Genomic DNA, 22,788 nt, shown 5'->3' with positions numbered 1-22,788 from the left:
CCTTCCCTACCATTCTGAGGAGTGGGAATGGCTCTAATTCTGGGGGCTTCCTACTTTTTCTGGGGCTCACCTTCTGTAATTCCCTTTCTTCAAGTTAAGGGTTTTGGTGACATTCTGATATTCTTCAGAACTCTCATTTCATACTATCTTTGCTTTCTCACATTCAGAGAGAATTGTATCCCATTTCATTGTTCTCCTTCAGTTTGGTTTCAGGTTTTATTTATTATACATGGTATGTAGCCTTCAACATTCATAGAATGGGTTTGTGGCTTTTTTTTTTTTTAATTTATTTATTTAATTTATTTATTTTTGGCTGTGTTGGGTCTTCGTTGCTGCGCGCGGGCTTTCTCTAGTTGCGGCGAGCGGGAGCTACTCTTCGTTGTGGTGCGTGGGCTTCTCATTGCGGTGGCTTCTTTTGTTGCGGAGCATGGGCTCTAGGCGCGTGGGCTTCCGTAGTTGCGGCACGTGGGCTCAGTAGTTGTGGCTCACGGGCTCTAGAGCGCAGGCTCAGTAGTTGTGGCGCACGGATTTAGTTGCTCCGTGGCATGTGGGATCTTCCCGGACCAGGGCTCGAACCCGTGTCCCCTGCATTGGCAGGCGGGTTCTTAACCACTGTGCCACCAGCGAAGTCCCTGTGGCTATTTCTATAGTGTATTAAAACTCTCCCCCAGGAAAAAGTTCTACCCAAGTGTAGCAGTGGACTGAGCCAATCAGAATCTTAACTTTTGGAGGATATATGGAAAATCAGGCAGGTAGCAGCCTGTATGTCCAGAGAAATTCTGTGATATAGAGTGGGGCTAAAATTATAACAAAATAGCATTCATTGGTTTCTAAGTAAAGAAAAGGTGTGAGGAATTGGGGATAAGGCTGCCAGCTAGTGGAGGGAGGAGAAGCGGGTCTGCAGAAACAGACCCACAAACAGCAGGGAAGTCCTGCCAGTGGGGAGCACTGAGTGACAACCCATGAGCCCCCGAGTTCCGTCGAGGCCTGGTCATATGCTGAGTTCTGTTCTGGGATTTTTGTGAGATGCCATCTTGCTTTCTTCCCTTGGGCTACTCTAGTTTGGCGTCTGCATCTGAAAACCAAAACAGCCTAAAATAAAGTAGATGCTTTTTATTTCACTCTGTGAAATAAGATCCCAGATCATCCAGGTATTTGGGGGGAGGGAGTGGTGAATGGGTAGGGATTTTAGGAAAAATGAAGAATGTATTCATTGTGAAGAATGAGAGAAAAAAACTGACAAGGAAACAATTGCCAAGTAGCATCCAGAGTCCAGTTGAGGTCGGAAGCCGTGAATTTATAGCAAATCACTATGTGTAGCTGTGAGATTTTTCTTTAGGAATAAGCATGTAGGCACCAAGAGGCTGGCTGGTTGGAAGGATCCTGGATTAGACGGGGCGAGGGAGCTGTGCGCCTATGGGCTGGAGGGCGATTGTTGTCCTCTACTGTGGGGTCTAATCTAAACAGACAGAGAAGGGAAGGAAACACGGGTGGGGATTCTGAAGCTGAGAAAATTGCCAGTTGCCTAGGGATTGGAGGGCCTGTTGAAATTGAAGCAGCAGAACCAGGAGGAAGGGGAGTAAGCTCCAGAAGGTCAGGAGGTTGTAAAGAAGGCATGACATGTTTGATTTTGAGATCTCAGAGGTGGAGTGGGTTTGGATTGTGTCAGATCCTGGGTGTGGCCATGGAAGAAGAGTGGTTGACTTGACTTCTTTTGCCTTTGTCCCTCTCACCCATTCAGGTAATCACCATTTCTTAGCTTGATGGTTTAAAAGGTTATTCTATAGATGCAGAACTAAGCAAACAAAAAACCAAGTAGTAAACAGTGTTTATTTTTTTAAAATTACTTAAAAAAGGTTGTTTATAGAGACGTGGATTTACATAACTTGGCGACAACATTTTAAAAATGTACAGGCTATTTCATATTATTGCACTTACTCTTTAATAATATATAAGGCATTTTATTTTACATAAATAAAGGATAATGTATAATATCATACAACAGGTGTGGTGCCAACTAAAAGTCAACCCTAAAATTAAATGAGCTGTGTATGGGATGATAGAAATGAAACCCAGCCTACTTCAACCTTCACGGTATATCCTTGCAACTACGATTTACATGTTATAACAGTTACCATCATAGCTTATTGTGGATGACGGACCAGTTAAAAAACCAAAACAATGGAAGTTTTAGTAGGACAATACCATTAGTGTTCATGTCAGGAAGTTTGGGAATTTATTAGAGTAATTAGAAGTACTAGTCATGCCTTGAACACTGACGACAAATAAATAGCTTTCTATCTTAGGGTCAAAGTTTAGCTTTTGCTTCCTCCCTTAAATTCCAATTGTCGAATTCCAAGGGAACCCTTCTGGCAGGGTCCACTGGAAATGGCTGATGACTTGAATATAGTTCAGTGACCAGAGGGCTACCCTTGCACTCTTCAGATAAGAGGATTAGGAACTCTTAGAAGGAGACCAATTCCGCTGCTTCAGAAACTCCTGTCACACAGGACTGTGCATTTCTATGTAGGCACAGCTGGAAGAGTGGAGGCAAAAAATCGTTTTCAGTGTTGACTTCAAAGAGTCTCTCATCATTTAGGCAAGAAAGCAGAAGCCACAAAGCTGACCCCAGAGACTTAAAAACAATCTAGCATGCACCTTGCACTGACTTCCTATAGTATCCTACTTGGAACTGTAGTAGTGAAAAGTAGAAGCTAAATTAATCAGGTCTTTCTAGCTAACTCCTGAACTACATTCTCTTTTGTATAACCTGTTTAAAAATGAGAAATCTGGGCTCACACCAGCCAGATATTTCACTCCCATCTGAGAACCTCTCTGGGCCAGCTCCACAGAGGTTTACTGGGATTAGTCACTCAGAAATAGGTTAATTAAAGAAATCGCCGACATAAAACCTTAGCGTCACCATGCACGCAGGTATGCAACCTCACCCGTATTCCCAGGACTCAGCTGGCCTGCACCACCGAGGAAGTGGCTTGTAACTACGCAGTTCTGCTCGTTTACCTTGAAAGACTGACTCACCCTCGTTTTCCACCTTCTTATTATGTTTTGGTAAATGAAGCTGATGAGGATTTGAGTTTTAAGAAAAGAAGGTACAGTACGAGGGAGAAGAGCCAGCTTTGTGACGAGGAACAGCACACGGAATGGGAACAGTTACTGCGAAGAAGCTTGTGCTTCGGAAGGAGGGCAGCTGGGACGAGTGTCACAAGCAAGCGTGAGTCACAGCAGTGTTCTGCTGGGAAACATTTTTGGCAAAAGGAAGAATTTGCAAAACAGGAAAACAAAAAGAGCAGAACTTCAGTCACTGCAGACCTATGCCATTACACCCAGGTCAGGAAAATAGATCCAGTGCTTAGAAATGTTACATTTCTTAAGCTTGTTGAGAAGAGAAAGGGGGAAAAAAATCAGCCAAACAAAAGAAAGTCCCCTAAAAGGATTATTTTAAGTTCCTCTATTTGGATTATAAATCCAAGGACACTAAAAAGATAATTGATTTCTAAAACTTTAAATTAGTGGTTGGATCTATAAAACATAGAAATGGAAACTCAGTGACAATGATATTTTTGCCTGCTCTTTTGTTGACCAGTCTTGAATTCAAATACTTATTCAAGACAAGTTCCAAACTAGATGCAAGGTGCTTTCAGAGCTGGAACTTTCTGCTCATTCTAAGCAGCAACGTTCACAGCTGTTTAGTACAGTTTATCAGAACTGCATTCCCGTAAAATTGCCTTATGACGTATGCTTTTAGATCATGATCAACACTTCACGGTGATCAGTAACCACCGAGTTAGTTAAACTATGCAGCCATACGTTGCACATTACACTCACTAAAAATACCACTTTCTGTATTTTGCTTTTTCATTTTTGGATAATTCCTGAGCTCAGCCTAACCATTAGGTCATAATTGATTTTCTTTTTTCAAGTCTCATTTTCTTTTCAGGATAACATACAGACCCTACAGCTCCTTCCACTGAATGTGCCTAAAAGCATTCTGTCATTTACTTACTTACTTACAAAATTATATAAAACTATAGTCCTTTTTAGTTGTGACACTTGTGTTGCCCCTCAGACTTTGTTAGCTCCCCAGTTGCCAGGATTGAGTGTGTTGGGAGAGGTGGCTAGAAGGATACGGAGGTGTCACTAAATGTTTCAAGTGAAGAAGGGCATGCCGCATCTTGTGTCCCCATCAGGAAACACAGAAGGTGTCGGGACAGGCACTGGAACAGAATGAACCCTCCTGGCCTAGGTGATCCAGGCAGAAAGGTTTCTGAGTTCAGCTCCATTGCTGCTGCTTCATGTGTAAGTAAAAAACTGGAGAGTTGTTTGTTTTATCGTCCTTGCCACACCAGTGCTTCTGCGTTGTTTCAGGAACCCATTGTTTAAAGAAGTCATTCTGATTTGCTAAAGAAAGAAGGGAACTGAGAAAAGGAGATTCTGATTAATAAAAAATGTAACAAGCGCAATTAGTGTCACTACCAGTGCTTGTTGCATGAAGAATTCCTGTGCTTTCTAATTACTAACTGCACAGGTCCCTCTGGGACAGACTTCATAATATTCCAGGCATCGAAGTGCATGAGCCCAACCAGGGATTTCCCATTAATGGCAAGAACTTCATCTCCAGCTTCTATTGTTCCAGCTTGCTCAGCTGCACCACCTGAGAGAATAAATACAGAATAATAGTTTGGTCCTTTCATAACATCCAGAATAAATTCCAGGTAAATGAAAAACTTACTTAAGTGAGAAATATCTCTAAACCATGTGCCTGTATTCTTCAGAGAGGGAAATTTTTCTTAAACAAGACACACAAAGCAAATACCCATAAAAAGAAATTTGACTGCATAAAAAATTCAAATCTGTAACCCCTCTTTCCCCAAAACATAAGCAACTGACTATGGGAAGATATTTTGATTGTATTTAGTCAACAAATAAAATGAAACATTAGGGTTAATATCTAGCCAAGCTAAAGAACTCCAAATCAATAAAGAACACACCAAAAAAATCCAAATGACCAATAAAACAAGTTCAACTTCTACTCGTTAACAAATATAGTCTGATATACCCACATGCTGAGAATGTGATTACCGGCTCAGCAATGACTGTGGAGATTACTTAAATTATTACTTACACAAAATTTAACAGATTTCTAGACTACAGCTCTGGGTATGTTAGAGCAAGTTTATGAGCTTTTCTATTTACTTTCTTGCACATGCGCATCTAAAACAATCGTATTGAAGGAATGCACACTGGCTGTGCAGGTGAAAGGACATTAAAAGAGAAAAATTCCCAAGTTTGAAAATAATTTCCTCAGAAATATTTAATTAGATCTCAAAACACTGAGCAGATAAATCTACTTCGTTCTACATTCCTGAAAATCACTGTTAAATATTATTTGATATCAATACACATGTAATTATAGTTGATTATAAAGACTGACAAAAAAATATAGCTGGAAGAAAGTGAGTTCAAATGCAACCCACTCAAGGACAAAAACATTTTATGTTGTTAATGACAGAGGCAGATGCTGTCATCGGAAAAGAGGTGAGCCTTCACCGTTACCGGTCCTACAGTGGGAGCGAAGAGACTGATTTAGTCCCCGTCATTGCTTTCTCAAGATACACATTTTTGGAAGTACCAAAGCACTGTTGTCTGACATGCCCAATTATACTGCGTTAGCATATTTCCCGTTCTAGGAATATTACCTAAAGGCCTCAAGCAGGTTATGTGAAACGAAAGAATTTTCTGGGTCTGAGGACGTGGGCTTCCAACCAACCCAAACAGGAGGCTGTGAGTGAGGGGAAAGCACGTTGAATACCTGCAGGCAGTCAGACTGGCTTGGGTTCAAGTCTGCGACTTCAAGCAAGTTACAGGTTTCCCGAAACCTCAGTTTTCTCCTCTGCAAAATGGTGTTAGCCTGTCTCGTTCCCTCACTAGGTTATTACAGGGATCTAATGAGATGAAGCAGATGAAAGTCCTTGATGAACCACTCAGTACTGTTCAGACCAAAGGTAGTGCCAACTTTTGGACTTCTTTTTTTTTTTTAATTTTTTTTAATTTATTTATTTATTTATTATTTATGGCTGTGTTGGGTCTTCGTTTCTGTGCGAGGGCTTTCTCTAGTTGCGGCAAGTGGGGGCCACTCTTCATCGCGGTGCGCGGACCTCTCATTATCGCGGCCTCTGTTGTTGCGGAGCACAGGCTTCAGACGCGCATGCTCAGTAATTGTGGCTCACGGGCCTAGTTGCTCCGCGGCATGTGGGATCTTCCCAGACCAGGGCTCGAACCCGTGTCCTCTGCATTGGCAGGCAGCTTCTCAACCACTGCGCCACCAGGGAAGCCCTGGACTTCTTATACACGAGAGAGAAATAAACTTTTCTTTAAACCGTTGTTATTTGGGGTTTTCTATTACATGGGGCCAAAGAGAATCCTAACTAATTTGATCAGGCTATGTCTCTCTCCATTTATTGAGGTTTTAAGAAAAATGTAGAACACTTTTATCTTTTTTCCAAAAAGGTCTTGCATAGTTTTCCTGTGACACACCCTTAGGTTCCTTACGGTCGTTACTGTGAATTGGTATCATACAATACTGAATCTGCGATTAGCCTTTTTTCCCCCGTTCAGCCCTGTTTTTGAGCTGGTCCCGGTTAATGGATATAGCTCTAACTTGCTTCTTGAATTGCTATATAGTTTTCCTCTCTATGGATGTAATATATTTTACTCATCATTTTGCTACAGATAGAAATTTAAACTGTTTTATAGCTTCCATTTTAGCAAGCACTGCCAAATTTTTCCCCAGAGAGAGGAACCATTGTATATACTTCTGCCAGAAAGTATGAGTGTTCTCCTTTCCCTACATCTTGCCAACACATCATATTATGAGATTTCTTATTTATGGCCAACCTGATTTTAAAAAAGATGATTCCCAATAGTTATAATTTTCACCCAATAACTAATACAAGTTTGAGTGACCTTCCCTATATTTCTTGACCATTTAGGTTTTAACTTTTTCTATTTTCTATTCATTTCCTTTACCCAGATTTTCTCTTTATTTAGTATTTTTCTTTTTTTCTCAGCCACGCTGTGTGGCTTGTGGGATCTTAGTTCACTGACCAGGGATCGAACCCGTGCCCCCTGCAGTGGAAGCATGGAGTCCTAACCACTGGACCGCCAGGGAAGTCCCATGTATTTTTCTTATTGAATTATAGTTCTTTATATATTCTGGAATTAGCCTTTTGTTGATTAAATACATTGTAAATATCTTCTAGTCAGTCACTTAGATTTTGTTTATGATATAATTTTTTGCCATATAGAAGTTAAACATTTTACATATGTATTCTTTCACGATGTGTTTTTGTGAAATTTTTTGCCATACAGAAGTTAAACATTTTACATATATATATATATATATATATATATATATATATATATATATATATTCTTTCATGATGTGTATTGTGTTATAAAACCCTCCCTATAGGGTTTTAAAATAATGGTTATTGCTGATATATAGGAGATTCTATTGATTTTTTTTTTTTTTTTGTATGTTGATTGTGAATTCAGCGATCTTGGTGAGCTATTTATATTGGCTTGACATTTGATTCTCTTAGATTTTTTCAGTCAGGAAGAACATACAATTTGCCAATAATGACGAATTGTATTCCTGTATTTCCAATCTTTATACCTCTTATCTTTTTCTTATCTTATTGTATTAACTGATATTCTTGGTAAAATGATACAGAAACATCTTTAAAAGCAGCCCAAACATAGTAAAAACAAAAACATTTTTAAAGTGTTAAAATTTTTTTTAAAAAGCAGCCCAGATATTAGTAGTGACAGTGTTCTACCCGGATGGCTGCCACTTCACACGAGAGGGTACAAGTAACTGTTTACTGCATTTTTTTCATCGGTAAAATCCCTGACCTTCCAGAGAGCTTTAGGGAAATATGATATTTAACTCACTTATTACTCAAAGAATTTTTTTGTATTCGATTGATGCAAGAAATTGAAGATTGCTATATTGCTTTTGGTGTTCGAGCTAAAAGGCACAGGAAACCAAGATAAACAGAAAACCTGTACCTGTACTTAAATTTGTAAGTATGAAATAAAGGTAAGATGATGAAATCTTTGGGCAGAGCTCTAAGCCTCTACAAAGAAACTAGATTTACCAGTCTCCAAAGAGTGAAGGGGAGGGATCTGTATAATATTCAGAAATCCTTGAATGCCTTTTCCCAAGAGTAAATCTGCAGGCCTGCACACAAGGGCACTGGAAATGCTCATCTGTGGAACAGGTGCTTCTTTGTATCAATTCTTCCTCTCTATCCATTTATATAGTTTCATGGATTTCTAGCCAGATGCTAGAGACAAAGGCCAGGAAGTCACCCAGGACATTGTCCTTGCTCTGCTGGAAGGAGATCTGGGAGATGCTCATCTCCCCTGGGGCTGCTTCTCCACTTCAGTGCTGCAGATTCCATGGGATTCCTGGGCCTGGCCTCCCAGTCTCCACCTGGGCTGCTGCTTTAGCCACCTTCAGCTTCTGGCTGTTTGGCTCACAGGCCAGAAAATCCTTTTTAAGCTGTGAGCTTCTTGGCCTGCGGAGGCTGCGTGTCCTGTGGCTGATCACAGTGGCGGTGACTCCGGCACCCTTCACTGTGTGTCCTAAACACCTCCATCTTGCTGTTTTAGGCTCAGTCCTCTGAAGGTTAGTCTGTTTTCTGGCATTCATGCTGCCAGTCTGACTACTGCCTTTGTGAGCAAGCTGCAAATTTTCTGTGTGCTTTTTTTTTTTAAATTAATTTTTATTTATTTATTTATGGCTGTGTTGGGTCTTCGTTTCTGTGCGAGGGCTTTCTCCAGTTGCGGCGGGCGGGGACCAGTCTTCATCGCGGTGCGCGGGCCTCTCACTATCGCGGCCTCTCTTGTTGTGGAGCACAGGCTCCAGACACGCAGGCTCAGTAGTTGTGGCTCACGGGCCTAGTTGCTCCGTGGCATGTGGGATCTTCCCAGACCAGGGCTCGAACCCGTGTCCCCTGCATTAGCAGGCAGATTCTCAACCACTGTGCCACCAGGGAAGCCCTCTGTGTGCTTTTTAAGTTCTTTATATTTTGAAACTTTATTGTGATACATCAAGGTTTGGGTTTCTATAAAATTCATCCTGTTTTGCCCTTGATGAGAATTTTCAGCCTGAATACTCCTGTTGTTTTTCAATAGTCATGACTTCTCCAAATATTTCCTTTCTCGTGTTCTTTTTCTTTCTTTCTTTCTTTTTCTGGCACTCCTCAATATTTCCTCCTCATTGCTCATCACCCTTTTGTAATTTTTATCTCTTTTTTCCCTTGTGCTGCAGTTTTTATGGTTTCTTCTTTCTTGATTTTTATAAATTCTCTCTTTGTAAGGATTTAGTATACTTTTTAATTCTATTTATTAATTTAAAAATATATTTGACTGCCTTTTTGCTAATGGGCTTCTCTGTGTGTGTCTGTTTTAACATATCTGCCTGTTTCTTTTGAATACCCTCTTGCCTTGTTTCATGGCTAATATTCCTGCCTTAATTTTTTAATGGACTTTCTTGTTTATTGTGTCTGTTGGCGATTTCCTCATGTACTTTGTACACTTTGTTTTAGAGCTCTTGCTTAAGAGTGCTCTTATAGTCAAACAGTTTCACGCTTGCCTTAACTTGCCTTTCTGTGTTCTACTGCTGTCCAGTTAACATGTATAGGGTTTTCCCTTTACCCTGGTACCGTGAGTCTAGATGTCACACACAGCAGAGGCCTGGCTCCTGATTTATGCCTGTCCTCTGCTTGCCCCAGGGACCGTGAGCAAACAGCCTGTTTCTGGCTGCCACCCATTTACAGTTTGAGTGTGTGCTAGACTGGAAGAAAGTAGACGGGAGCCGTAGATATCACTGGACTAGTTGGCAGATACGAAATCTCTTTATACACTTGAATAATTCATTTTATGATATTGGACAGTTCCCAAAAATCTCTTCAGCTGAATTATATTAACAATATCAGTATATATGTATATGTTTTAATACTAACAATATCAGTATAAATATATATTGAATATATGAAACAGTATTATAGTATAATATTACATATAATAGGATATATAATCAGCATATATGTATATATATATATATATATATAAATATATCATTAGTATAATTATATTGTTAATATAATTGCTCAGCTCAGGGACCTGAAGAGATAATTTTGAGAACTGTCCAAGATCATAAAATGCATTATTTAAGTTCATGAAGAGACCTCATATCTACCAACTATTTCAGTGATATCTGCTGCTCCCATATTACTTTCTTGAAATCCAGTATTTGCAATTTTAACTGAATATGACCTTGACCAATGTTAAGTACCCCTGACTGGCAATTCTGATGGCATTACTTAGCTTGCTGTGTTCACATCCGTAACAGCTAACCGTAAGTAAGAACACGAAGACAGGAGCATGGAGTTAGGGCATACAGTATTGAGGTTGGGGGCACAGACTCTGGAGCATGGGTTCAAGCCTGATTCTGCCACTTAATCTGTGTGACCTTAGGTGCCTGCATAACTCCCCTGTGGCTCAGTTTCTTCTTTTGTAAGACAGGGATGATAATAATAGTACCCATCCTAGAGAACTGTCATGTGGATGACATGAGTTAAAACGTGTAAAATGCTCACAACAGGGCTGACACACCGTAAACCCTGTATGTCACACAGCATTAAACACATTGCAGATTTTTTAAAACAAATTTGATTTCCAAATGGAAGGCACTGACATACACAGAAAACTGGTACTAGGCAGCAGACTGGGGTTTCTAGAACATTACCTTTGTACACTCTTTTAATGAACAGGGGCCCATCTCCAGACATAGACGATTTCCCTCCATCCAGACTCAGTCCCAGCCCAGCCGAGGTCTTCAGCACTTCAACACACAGAGCCTCGTGTGCACCTGTGCTTCTCCCTGCAGCGACAGTGTTCGTAAAGATGATGATGACTGACAGGGAACCGCAGCCCCTCCTGCCCGGTGCCCCCAGGTGTGTTCCCCGGGCACCCTCGAGTCCCGTCCACCTTGAAGTGCTGATAACGACATCTGAGACCAACTTTAGGGTTGCTCTCCCAAATCTAGAGCTGTGTTCCTGCTGTCCCTTGCTCCCCTAAGCACTCTCTGCAAGCACGGAGAAGGCATTTATGCCCAAGCAGAAATCCCCAGAAGCCAAACTGCTCTTGTCAACCCCAGATAGTCGGTGCACATCATCTCAGTGGACACTGAAGTCACGCTTGGGGAATCAGATTTGATTTCCTGCCAACCTTGGCAGCCGACGGCAGCAGAGCGTCACAGCCGGGTACTGACCACCTGCGACACCCAAATGCCAGGCCTCACATGAGACGTGGCGCTTCCTTCCTTCCCCTTCTGCTCCTGTGAGGGGCACCCCTGCCTCTGGTTGTCTGCATCACACACTAGCTGCCTTCATTGCCATCTCCCGGCTCCACTGTGGGGAGCGCGTTCCCTTGGTGATGCCTGCTTCATAGCAACGAGCCTGTGCCTACTTTGTGCGCTAGTGTGGAGAGGCTGGCTGGGGTCTATCTTGGGGGTCTGAGTGGGGATGGTAAACTTGCCTCTTGTTTCCCTTACTTGCTCGCTGTATCAGTGAAGGATGTCTGAGTCGAGTGGAAAGGGCACTTGATTGCTTGGGAGGCAGGGGAGGGACCACAGACACATTAAACTGTCCACTTGGGGTTGAGGCCAAGCCAGAATCACTGCCTTTGAATGTAATGGCCAGTCCATTCTTGTGGTTTAGAGAAGGCCACTCCACATGGTCTGAAAGAAACTTACTAGCAGTGGGAGCAGCACCGTTTTTCAGTAGGTCATTTTACCTGCAGTTAAACAGGAAAACGGGCCCGTACTGGAATCACCTGGGGAACCTTAAGAAGACATGGATGCTGGTCCCCCATCGCACCACCCGCACCCCTCAGAGTCTGACTTAATTGAGCTGGGGGATTTCCTGGGGATCAGGATTTTTTAAAAGCTTCCCAGGTGCCTCTGACATCAAGCCTACTGCATCAGGCCCCAAGTGGGCTGCTCAGTGCATGTTAAGAGATAATTGCATAGGATCTGGTAGAGCCCCGGGCAGGGGGATCTTAAGGAATAGGAATACGAAGAAATAAGTTTAAGCCCTGAATGTGCTTGCAATTTGATAACTTTGTAGAGGTTGGTTCAAGGCCAGCTGCCTTGAAGGTGCCACAGGAACACTTAATGATTATAAATTTCGGGATAGTCTTCCATATCTGAGTTCCTGAGTCTTAAAAGCTCTGAAAGCTGTTAGGACTAAGTGCCCGGTGGTTTCCTTTGACAGGTTACGTTTCCAGGATCCCATTGAAAATACACCAAACAGGGAATTCCCTGGCGGTCCTGTGGTTAAGACTCAGCGCTTTCACTGCCAGGGCCTGGGTTCAATCCCTGGTCGGGGAACTAAGATCCCACAAGCCGCGTGGCCAAAAAAAAAAAAAAAAAAGAAAAGAGAAGAAGAAAACAAACCCAAACAAACAGTTGAGACAGTGCAAGGGCAAAGGTGAGCATGACAAGGTCTGATAAATAAGGTATTTCCCTGTACTGGGAAGGGCTTTAGCTTTCTAGAAGAATGAGAGCAAGACAACTGAGCAGAGGGAAGACTAAGAACACCCCCAACACTGTGGCGGCATCTGGACAAGAAGAGGTTCTCATTTGTTCAGTGGAATCAGTGCCATTCTCAGCAAAGTCATTACAAATAGCTCAGGCCCCTGCTGGTTGTTGAACTGGTACCTTACCTGTTCCAGGCTCCAGGGGGCTGGTCTTTCTGGACAGCAAGCCCTTCCCATTGGCCATGGGAGGCTCCTGCCTGAGGGAGGGCCTGGGCCGATCACTCCCTTTCTTGATGACCACGAGGACATCTTTGTGCAGCTGTGCCTGGTGCAGAACCTTCAGGACCTCCCCGTGGGCTAAGCCAGCCAATGAGGCGCCGTTGACGGACAGAAGGAAATCCCCTCGGCTCACGGTCCCTTCCTGAGAAGCTGCCCCCTGAGAAAACACCCTGTGGATCTGGGACAGGAGAGGACAAAAGCCAAGTTCATTTATGACCTCCAGTAAAAGCAAAAGGGCAAATTTGTAGTAAAGGAGCTATCTAATGGCAAGTTTTCCAAATCATACAAACACTTGGTTTATCAAAAACATTCCGTGTGAGGAATGGGATTAAAAATGTCAGTACCAGCACCTCAACACGTTTTTACTCTATTCTTGCTAGCATCTCAAATGTGTCTGGCACTCCACGGGGCCATAAGAGTAGAAAGATGAACAGGACCTGGCTTCGTCCAAGGAAGGTGGCCTCCCTAGAGATTTCAAAAGGCCTTTGAATGATATAAAATTTTTAAGTTTTTGATCTTGAGAAAGAAGTGATTTATAAGCAAATGCAAGTTTTGGTCCGTTAGTTCTAATGTCCTTCCAATGCTTAAACCAATAAAATGAGGTGAATATAAGGATATAGACAACTGTGTTTATATGTATCATCATCTTAAAGGTCACTCGCTATGTGTTAAAAGTGCGTCTCCCAATGCAAATCAAAACTATAACGAGGTATCACCTCACACCAGTCAGAATGGCCATCACCAAAAAATCTACAAACAATAAATGCTGGAGAGGGTGTGGAGAAAAGGGAACCCTCTTGCACTGTTGGTGGGAATGTAAATTGATACAGCCACTATGGAGAACAGTATGGAGGTTCCTTAAAAAACTAAAAATAGAATTACCATATGATCCAGCAATCCCACTACTGGGCATATACCCTGAGAAAACCATAATTCAAAAAGAGTCATGTACCACAATGTTCACTGCAGCTCTATTTACAATAGCCAGGACATGGAACCAACCTAAATGTCCATCAGCAGATGAATGGATAAAGAAGATGTGGCACATATATGCAATGGAATATTACCCAGCCATAGAAAGAAACGAAATTGAGTTATTTGTAGTGAGGTGGATGGACCTAGAGTGTGTCATACAATGTGAATTAAGTCAGAAAGAGAAAAACAAATACCGTATGCTAACACATATATATGGAATCTAAAAAAAAAAAAAAAAAATGGTTCTGAAGAACCTAGGGGCAGGACAGGAATAAAGATGGAGACATAGAAAATGGACTTGAGGACACAGGGAGGGGGAAGGGTAAGCTGGGACGAAGAGAGTGGCATGGACATATATACACTACCAAATGTAAAATAGATAGCTAGTGGGAAGCAGCCGCATAGCACAGGGAGATCAGCTCGGTGCTTTGTGAACATCTAGAGGGGTGGGATAGGGAGGATGGGAGGGAGGGAGATGCAAGAGGGAGGAGATATGGGAACATATGTATATGTATAACTGATTCACTTTGTTATAAAGCAGAAACTAACACACCATTGTAAAGCAATTATACTCCAATAAAGATGTTAAAAAAAAAAAAACAGCACTGTGTCTCTTTGTCAATGATAACGTTATGTACTACTTTCCCCACTTTTCTGTTTGTTTTGGTGGCAGGGAACAGACACCAGCATTCTTTGAACCCACTGACATGACTTCTGTCCTGATCAAATTCTGAGGCTGCTTCAGGAGTGACTCTTCCGACAGCATCTCGACATTGTCACTTACCACAATTGATTTTGGCTCCACATCTGTCCCTCCTGCCACACTGAATCCCAGACCTGAGCCTTCTTTTTTATTCAAGACTATGAAGTAAATATCTTCTTTATTCTAGTGAAAAGAAACAGAAACAAGTATATTCCTTGTTCCAGAGTAAGGAAGTTCTGATGTCAGTCCTCCCGCAGTATTGCAGAGCTTGTCACCACTAGCCCCAGTGGTTCTTTAGGCACTTCCACACAATACTGGAAGCGGAGGGGCCATCTTGAATATCCTGCCTTCCTCCTGGGTGGTGCTTATGTGGAGTTTTGAGGGTCTATCCTGTAGCTATAGAACCACCAAGAAGGTCATATGAACCAGGATAGTGGCAGGGACACGGGACACTTTAGAAGTCATTCTCGGCACCAGACTGTGTGTTCCCAAATCTGATCACAGCACATAATTCAATCATGAAGGGATTTCTTTACAATTTTCTAAGTCTGCAATTGAGGAAAGCCCATGTTGTCAGCAGGAGAGAGAAGTATAGGTGCCAAGAGACAGGACAAGAGCACATTGAGGCCGTTAAGTTTTACGTCCCACCTTCCACCATGTTCAGCTTATTGGATTTTCGGTGCAATTAATGAACTGGTAGTCATAAAACACAAAGTATGCTGAAAAATAGTACATTAAAACAACTTGTCAACTCATACTGAGACTAGAACATTCTTAGTAGGGTCCTAGGGTTAAGTAACAAAAGACTGTCCTGTGTTCCAAGCATCAATCAAAAGATTGATGCTTGGAATAAAAGCATTTAACTAAATGCTTAAAAAGATTTTAAAATTAAAAAAAATTAGCTGGGCTAATTATTCTGAATTTGGACTTCCTTCACACACACGCTAGATAAGATTCAGCATCATTTTAAAGACCTGCATTGCTAGGTTTCCCATGAAGTGATTTATAATCCATCAATTCAAGGTGTTCTCAAACATGTTGATAGAAAAAGAATCTAATAATAACCCTCCAGGATTGCTTTGACAGAGAGAGAAAGTGAAAACGTTGGAAGAGAAAACCACCTCTGTATTGTGCTGGGGAAAGAAACCAACATTTAAAATAAACAGTGTTTAGTCCTATTAAGTCCTAAAGAGTAATCCCAAGCATTTTACACCTCTCTAAAGAAGTTCATTCAAACCAAAGCTCCATGTGCTAACACTAGAATATCGTGCAGAACTTTGGGGGGCTGGGATTTTGACTTCATGGGCAAGTCCAAGTGCATATATGCTCAGACACTGTTCACTGGAGAGAAGAATGATGACTACGCTTTCTCACAAAAACAGGAACATGTGGTCTGGGAAATGATCTCAGATATTTAAATGCCTTATTGGAGCAAAGACAGTATTTGAAAATGAGAATCTCCTGCATTCTAGGACATATCACCAAAATTCTAATTTATTCAAATTCTTTTTCCAGTTGTGTTTGAGGATACAAGTCGTCTAGAGGCTGATTGCCAGGCCAAGTGTTGCCTCTTTGAGAAACTTAATTAGCACAGCATCAGGGAAGCTAGAAGCACCTCAAGAGCTCTCCAAGGTTTGGGCGTGTTGAAGTCACAAGACCAGGGCTGTTTCCTGACTCTCTCTAATCTCTCACAGCACCCCCAGAGGTCACAGGAAGTCACTGTGTGCAGGGCCATTTTCAACACCTACAGACCATACTCTTTGGAAAAAAGCAAGGCAGGAAACTTCTGAAGATGGCAGAGAGAGGAGATCTCTACTCACAGCTCCTCTCTGAAATTAACTGAAGACAATTAGAGAAAGAGATAAAAGCAAGCTGCATTCTGATCAAAGGAGGAATAATCTTCAACACCTGCTGGTGGTGAATATGGAACCAGGCTGAGGGGGTGAGGGAGGCCCAGAAGATGACCCCAGGGTGGCGCTCAGCGCCCCGTTCACACAAAAAGTCTCTGCTTTGTCTGTGGTCCCTGACAGTGTGCCTCTCACTTGTGAGGCTGGTTGAGACTTTTTGGTTTTCACCTCATGTCTAACACCGTAAAATGTCTGGAGCAAAGAGCCTGGCAAAGTGTGAACCCACTGAGCCACCTTGACTCAAAATCCCAGAGTAAGGTTTTCATGCTTTGTAACAGAAGGAGGAAGGGAGAGGATGAAATAGTCCCTCGTCCTGAAAGTAAAAAACGCAGTATGTCTCAAGGTGTTTGCTAACTTCACAGACCCAAACCAGGGGCCGAGAATCCAAAGGCAGTGGAAGCTGAAAGGAACTGGTTCTCTATTCCATCCCATCTCCTCTCCATTCTGGCTCATTCCTTATTAGATGCCAATGTCACAGCCCTGCTGGGTAATGTTAGAATTTCTGGAGCAGTGTTCTCGGGTGACATCCGTGACCCAGGTACATTACCACTCAAGAAAAACTGTTCATGTTTGCTATTCTTCTCTGGATAGAAAATATTCATATATTAGGGTTCAAATCTCAGTGAACAGTTCTGAGAAATTAATGTGCTTCAGGGTTAGATATGGACCATTTCTTTTGTTATTGTTTATTGTCACATCCACTTTACTGAAAAACTTTACTTGTAATGACTAATCAGCTTCTTTGAAGCTCTTACACTTAGGGCTGGGGTAAGGCTACACAGCCGTTAAGTCTCATTTCCCCAGCAGGTGGCTCCCTTGATAGGTAGTTTATGTCCAGTTAGGTGGACAAAGGTACTTGTGCCCATTCCCCGACAGTTCCAGGATGCCTCGTCCTATTCGGAGGACTCACTGCAGACAAACCAAGTGCGGGGGGGCGGTGGGTGGGTAGGAAAGATGGTAACTCGTCGCTGCTGGGGAATTAAAACACCAGTCTGGCACCTAAAAATTCAAGACAAGCAAGCTACAAGCAAGTGAGACAGAAGTCAGGCTGAGCTGTAGGACTCGCTACACAGCCCTCGGAGAAGGGCCCTCCCAGGCCCTCTGAGCCCGTGGCACACGCCTGAGCACTGAGGTGGCAGCGGTCCCATCTTCCTGTGTTTTCTGTATTTCACTCACCTCTGATTGTGCTTTCGCTTCCTGAATGAGAGGAAGGACAGTAGATTTTGACTCCACTGACGACAAAACAGACTGCAGTCTTTGCTGATCCCCCGCTGAGACCAGGAGTTGATGCAAACTAAATAATATAAATATATTTGAAGAACATTAAAGAAAAAAGCAATTTCTCCATTTTGCTAGGATGCATTTAGAATGATCTCCTTTCTACCGTATTGCAGGTATTTTCTGATTTTCACGCTCTCTTTTGGTCGTAACTCCCACTCCAAACTGCTTGAAGAATTCTGAATGTTGAACGGGAATTTCATTCACTGCTGATAGCAGTGGGAATTCCTATAGATTTTGGGATCCCTCCAAGATGTTAGGAGACCAATGCCAGAGTTTAACAGAAAATTTCAGACATATTAAATATTCTATAGGCTCCAGTGAAACATTTTAAAACATATTAGAAATTTCCTGTTTGACTCCAGTCACCCTCAAAGGCCCCGATTCTCCCCTGAGCGTCGGCTTTCCCTGTCCAACCATCTCTCTCGCTCTCTCTCGGCACTTCTGTATAAGTGCCCTAGCCTATAGAAGCCTCTCTTTAGAGCAGTATTTTGGCAAACACTTTTCCCTGCAGGCACTTTATTTTCCCAGTAATGATATTAAAACCAAAATTGGAGGCTGGAATAGAAAAAGGACGTTTAGTGGAATTTATTCAGTGAAATCTAAATAAAGTCTGTTGTTTAGCTAATAGTGTTGTTCCAATGTTAACTTCTTACTTTTGACAAATGGACCGTGGTTACGTAAGATGTTAACATCAGAAGCAGCTGGGTAACGGGTACAGGGGAAGTCTGCACTATCTTTGCATAAAACCAGTCCATCAGAAAAAAAGTTTAATTGCATAAAAGGGCAGGGGTGGATACTTACTTAACTGACCAACTTTTTCCGGAAGGCAGATCCTGGGTGGTCTCACCCACATCGTGGGCTGAACTGGGTGCCCCAGGCTCAGTGGCTTTAGGGCTGCTTCCCCCTGGACAGGCCCTGTCCGCCCCCTTCACGGGCCATGAAAGGGCAGTGGACCCGTTGAGGCCTCCAGCAGGGGAGCCAAGTGACCTCCGGGGGACGATTTCCAGCTCGGTTTTGAAGAGCACGGCAGTCGGCCCAGCCGAGAAGTCCTCGCTGCAGAGCTTGTCGAGGTCAGGCATGCTCAGGGCTCTCAGCTCCTGCAGCTTCGAGCGGGACAAAGGTGAAGCCTGGCTGTGACGCACCGAGGACTTGTTTCTCTTGGCGGGAGAGGCCGGGGTCACCGTGGGGGTGGGGATTCCCGAAGGACCAAGTGATCTCTTTGGGTCTGAGTCAGCGCCCTTGTTACCAGCCTCCACTGGGCTCTGCCGGGAGGCTGTCAGAGTCATGCTGGACGGGGACTTGGTCATCGGGGGAATGAGGGTGCTGGCTTCACCTTGGCTTTCACTGCAGGAACTCAGGCTGCGTCTCAGCAACCTCGCTGCTGGGTCACTGGAGTGGCCGAGGTTCCCGGACGCCACGCTGCCTGAAGACCGCCTCGCAATGGGAGGCTTGGAGCTTACCGACAGAAAGGGGGAGGCCCCGGACTTGGCCGTGGGCCGGTCAGAATTGGCCAGGTTCTCAAAAGACTTGATCCTCTGCTTCACAGAGAAAAATGAGGTAGATTCATGGGGCCAGTTCTGCTCAGAGTAGTAGTATCTCCTGGTGACTTTGATTTTGTCTGTGAGTAGGCAGCTTGTTTCCTGCACTGATAGGACATCCCCTTCGTCTGTTGTTGGAAGGTTCCTCGAAGTCTCCAGCAGGGGCTTTACGCTATACACGCCCTGTCCATTAACCAGGCTGAGAACACTGCCTCTGGACGCCTTGGCCTCGAGGAGGCCCCCACTGGTGGCAGGGATCTGGCTGTCCCGAGGGGCGCGCCCTGGGCTTTGTAGGGCATGACCCTCCCGGCCGAAATGGCTGGAGAACTGGGCCGGCATGGAGTAGGTCCTGGTTGCTGGCCTTGGTGTGAAGTAGGGATGGTCACCCAGCGCCGGGCCCACTGTCGTGCCGTTCCTGGGCATCCCCAGGGAGTCTGCCCTCTGGTCTGACTTTCCCTGGCAGGGATCTGCCGTTTTAGCCGGCAGCCGCGGGGAGGAGGAGGAGGAGGAGGAAGTCTGTTTCGCCCTGCTGACAGACCGCTGCACTTCCTGCTCCACCGGGGAGGCCCGAGGCGTGCGTGAGGATGGATGATTTGGGGATGACTCCACTGACTGGTGACACAGCCTGAATTCACTCTTCTCCTGACAGTTGCTCTGGGCCAGGAACCCTCCCTGTCTGTCACTTTCAGCTGGCTTGTCACCATACGCATTCTTCGGCATCCTTTCAGAAGAGATCTCAATGATTTTCAGCTGGTTGGTCCTTTCGAGGGGCTCACCAGCGATTATTTTGCTTCTTTTGTCGCCAGTCCCTCCGGCCTGGAAGGCTTCTGCTGCTGAGTCCATTTGGCTGGACGGGGGCTGCTCGCCCTGCCCGGTAGGGGGGACCTCCCACTTGCCGGCCGCTGTGGACACGCCACTCCTTGGTGCCATGGGACTCAGCAGCCCAGGGGACGCAGGGGGAGCCTTGCTCTCTGGACCACACTTTGGAGATCCGGGGGCAGCCGGGCAGCCTCGGTCCGGTTCTGAGTGCACAGCCGGGTGGGGCCTACTGCATGCACCTTGCTCAGGAAGGGTCTTGGGGGAGCTCAAGGGCGAAATGAACATCCTGATGCTGGTGTCGGATGCCGAGGGCTTCAGGGAGCCTGGGGTGCCCTGGGGCAGCTTGCCCTCCACACACTGCGGGGGCTGGGGGGAGGCTGCGGCACTTCTGTCCGGTTCCTCATGGTCACCTGTGTGGAACCGGCGTGATGCCACCTTAGAAAGCATTTTGTGGGAGCTCTGGGGTGAAACAAGGGCTTTCCTGTGCTCTGTGCCCCCGGCCTTCCCCGGGTGAGCGGCTGGGGCCTCGGAGTTGACTTTGCTTTTGCTTTTGATGCTCAGTCTCTTCAGCTTAGGGCCGGCTTTGGGTTTCTGACAGGTACTCAGAAGGGTTTCCATGGAGCTTTTTTTAGGCAGGTCTTTATTCTCGGGACTCAGCCGGGGAGGGGGGCCATCCGGTACGGCCACCCCCTTCCTGTGGCTGGAGCTCAGCGCCTGATCCTTGGGGTCGGGCCTTCTGGCCGGCATCGTGGGTTGGTCCGTTTCACTTTTGCTCTGCGGATGAGTCCCTTGGTTGCTTTTATTTATCTCTTTAAACCAGGCCATGATGGGCCGCCTGGAGATGGGTTTCGGCTTCGGCAGCAAGTCGTCCGGGTCTTGAACTTCGGAGATGTGCAGGTTTGCCAGAGCCAGGTCTCTGTTCTCGGGGACGCACGCCCTGAAGGCGCCCCGGTTTCCAGTGGCGTGAACATTTGTTTCCTGTTCTTCGGGCGGGGTCTTGTCCTCCAGCCAGTCATGCTCCAAACCATTCACCATGTTAGGAGAGCCGAGGGTGCCCGGGGGGCCGGGGACAGGCCTGGGGACGGGCGGAGGCTGGGCGGCTTCCCCGGGGTCCTCGGCAGCCCGTGCATGGTCGGGCGTCTCCGGCTGCTGAGAGCTCGCGTCCGAGAGAAGAGGCAGCCGTGGAGGGCCTGGGGCTGCTGGGCCCAAGGCTCCCGGCGCGGAGGAGGCGGCGTCGCCGGCGGCGTCTCCCCTCGCCCGTCTTAGGGCTCCGCGCTTCGGTGGCAGGGCTCTGGCGAAGGCAGGGCAGGCGGCGCCCTGGGCAGGAGCGAGAGCGGCGGCCGCGGGGGGATCGGGGGCGCCCTTCGCGGAACAGATTTCAACCTGCTCCTCCTCAGACTCCGTCGTGTCTCCCTTGTGAGAAGCCCCACGAGGACGAGGACAAAGACGAGGACGGGACCAGCTGTCCCTGGCGGGAGCTCGGGGGGCTTCAGTGAGCGACTCGGGGTCCGAAGATGAGTCCTCAGCATCTCCGTACATGGACGAGAGGGACGGCTCCGTGCTGTCGCCCAGGCCCGACAGCGACGTACTGTCTTCGTGTTGGCTGCTGAGGTTTCTAGAGTAGCTGCTCAGAAGGCTTTTGTTCACAGTAAAATGTCTGTCGGGGTTGATGGAATCCAAAACCGAAGGCTGGTGGGCCCACTGCGGGGAAGCGGCTGGACCGGCAGCCGCGGGCCTCCTCGGGCCGGGGGCCTGGCTCCCCGAGTCCGGCTCCGGCTCGGCCCGCGGTGGCCCCGGGGCAGCGCGCTCCCGGCTCAGCCCGCCCCCTTTCCCGGCCGGCGGAAGCCTTGCTCCGGAAGCATCCAGCTCCTCCAGGAGCCTGTCGATGTCAGTCACGGGGCTGCTCCCGCTCCCCCCGGGGCAGCCGGGCCCCGCGGCACCGCCACACCCCTCGGGGGCCTTGTCACTCGGTGACGGCAGGCAGGGGCTGGCCCGCGGCGCCCTTGCAGACCCAGAGTCTGTTCCTGGGGGCAGAGCCGACCCCCGGCAGTTTCCAGGGACGAGGGTTCCCGTGGTTCGCAGAGCCTCGCTGTGGTGACCCGGAACCCCCTGTCTCTTCTCCAGGGTCGTGAGGTCTCGTGACAGCATGGCAGTGGCCGGTAATGCCCCCTCGGCCACGGGTCCCGCTCCGCTGTGGGCAGCGGCCTTCCTGGTGGCGCGGGGCGAGCTGGCTTCTGGGGCCGCTCCGGTCTCGCTGAGGTCAGGATAAGCTGTCGCCATCGTCCCCGGGGATGCACTGTCCTCAGACTCAGGCGCCCTGGGTGACTCTGTCTCTCCGGGGTCCTCGGGTGGCCTCACTGGCCCTGCGTGCGCTGAGGTCTCGCTGGGGTCAGGGTGCACCGCCCCCTTCTGCCCTGGGGAAGGGAGGGGGCCTGGGGAGCCGTGGGGTCCTGTGTAGAGAATGTAAACAGAAGGTGGGTGGCGGGGGACATACGGGGGCGGGGGGGGAAGGTGAGAAAATAGAAAACCTCTCAATTAAAAAAGTGGAAAACTGTAAACAGCCTCAATTTTTTGGTCTTTTTTAGAAAGACATCCCACAGCCTAAATGTAGGCTTGTTTTTGTCTCTAAAATTACAGAGTGCTCACATCTAACAAA

General features: G+C 46.1%; 1 protein-coding gene across 4 annotated transcripts in view; it reads right to left on the bottom strand.

The window, feature by feature from the left end:
* Window positions 1-1,811: 1,811 nt before the first annotated feature.
* Window positions 1,812-22,788, bottom strand: part of PDZD2 (PDZ domain containing 2) — a 373,142-nt gene continuing 352,165 nt past the window's right edge. For 3 of the 4 annotated variants that reach the window (XM_036846553.1, XM_036846554.1, XM_036846555.1), the window contains 5 exons: window positions 18,577-22,582; window positions 17,671-17,788; window positions 14,669-14,770; window positions 12,817-13,087; window positions 10,294-10,972 (listed from right to left, as the gene is read on the bottom strand). In XM_036846553.1, coding sequence (XP_036702448.1) covers window positions 10,638-10,972; window positions 12,817-13,087; window positions 14,669-14,770; window positions 17,671-17,788; window positions 18,577-22,582 — 4,832 coding nt within the window. In that variant the 3' untranslated portion in view covers window positions 10,294-10,637. Of the gene's footprint in view, window positions 4,673-10,293; window positions 10,973-12,816; window positions 13,088-14,668; window positions 14,771-17,670; window positions 17,789-18,576; window positions 22,583-22,788 lie in introns of those variants that run through there. The other variant, XM_036846552.1, reaches the window with a different exon arrangement.

This window comes from Balaenoptera musculus, chromosome 3 (genome assembly GCF_009873245.2).
Source record: "Balaenoptera musculus isolate JJ_BM4_2016_0621 chromosome 3, mBalMus1.pri.v3, whole genome shotgun sequence".
Classification (NCBI taxonomy): Eukaryota; Metazoa; Chordata; class Mammalia; order Artiodactyla; family Balaenopteridae; genus Balaenoptera; species Balaenoptera musculus.
The sequence above is the reverse complement of the archived record's forward strand: the minus strand, read 5'-3'. Positions and strand labels throughout refer to the sequence as shown.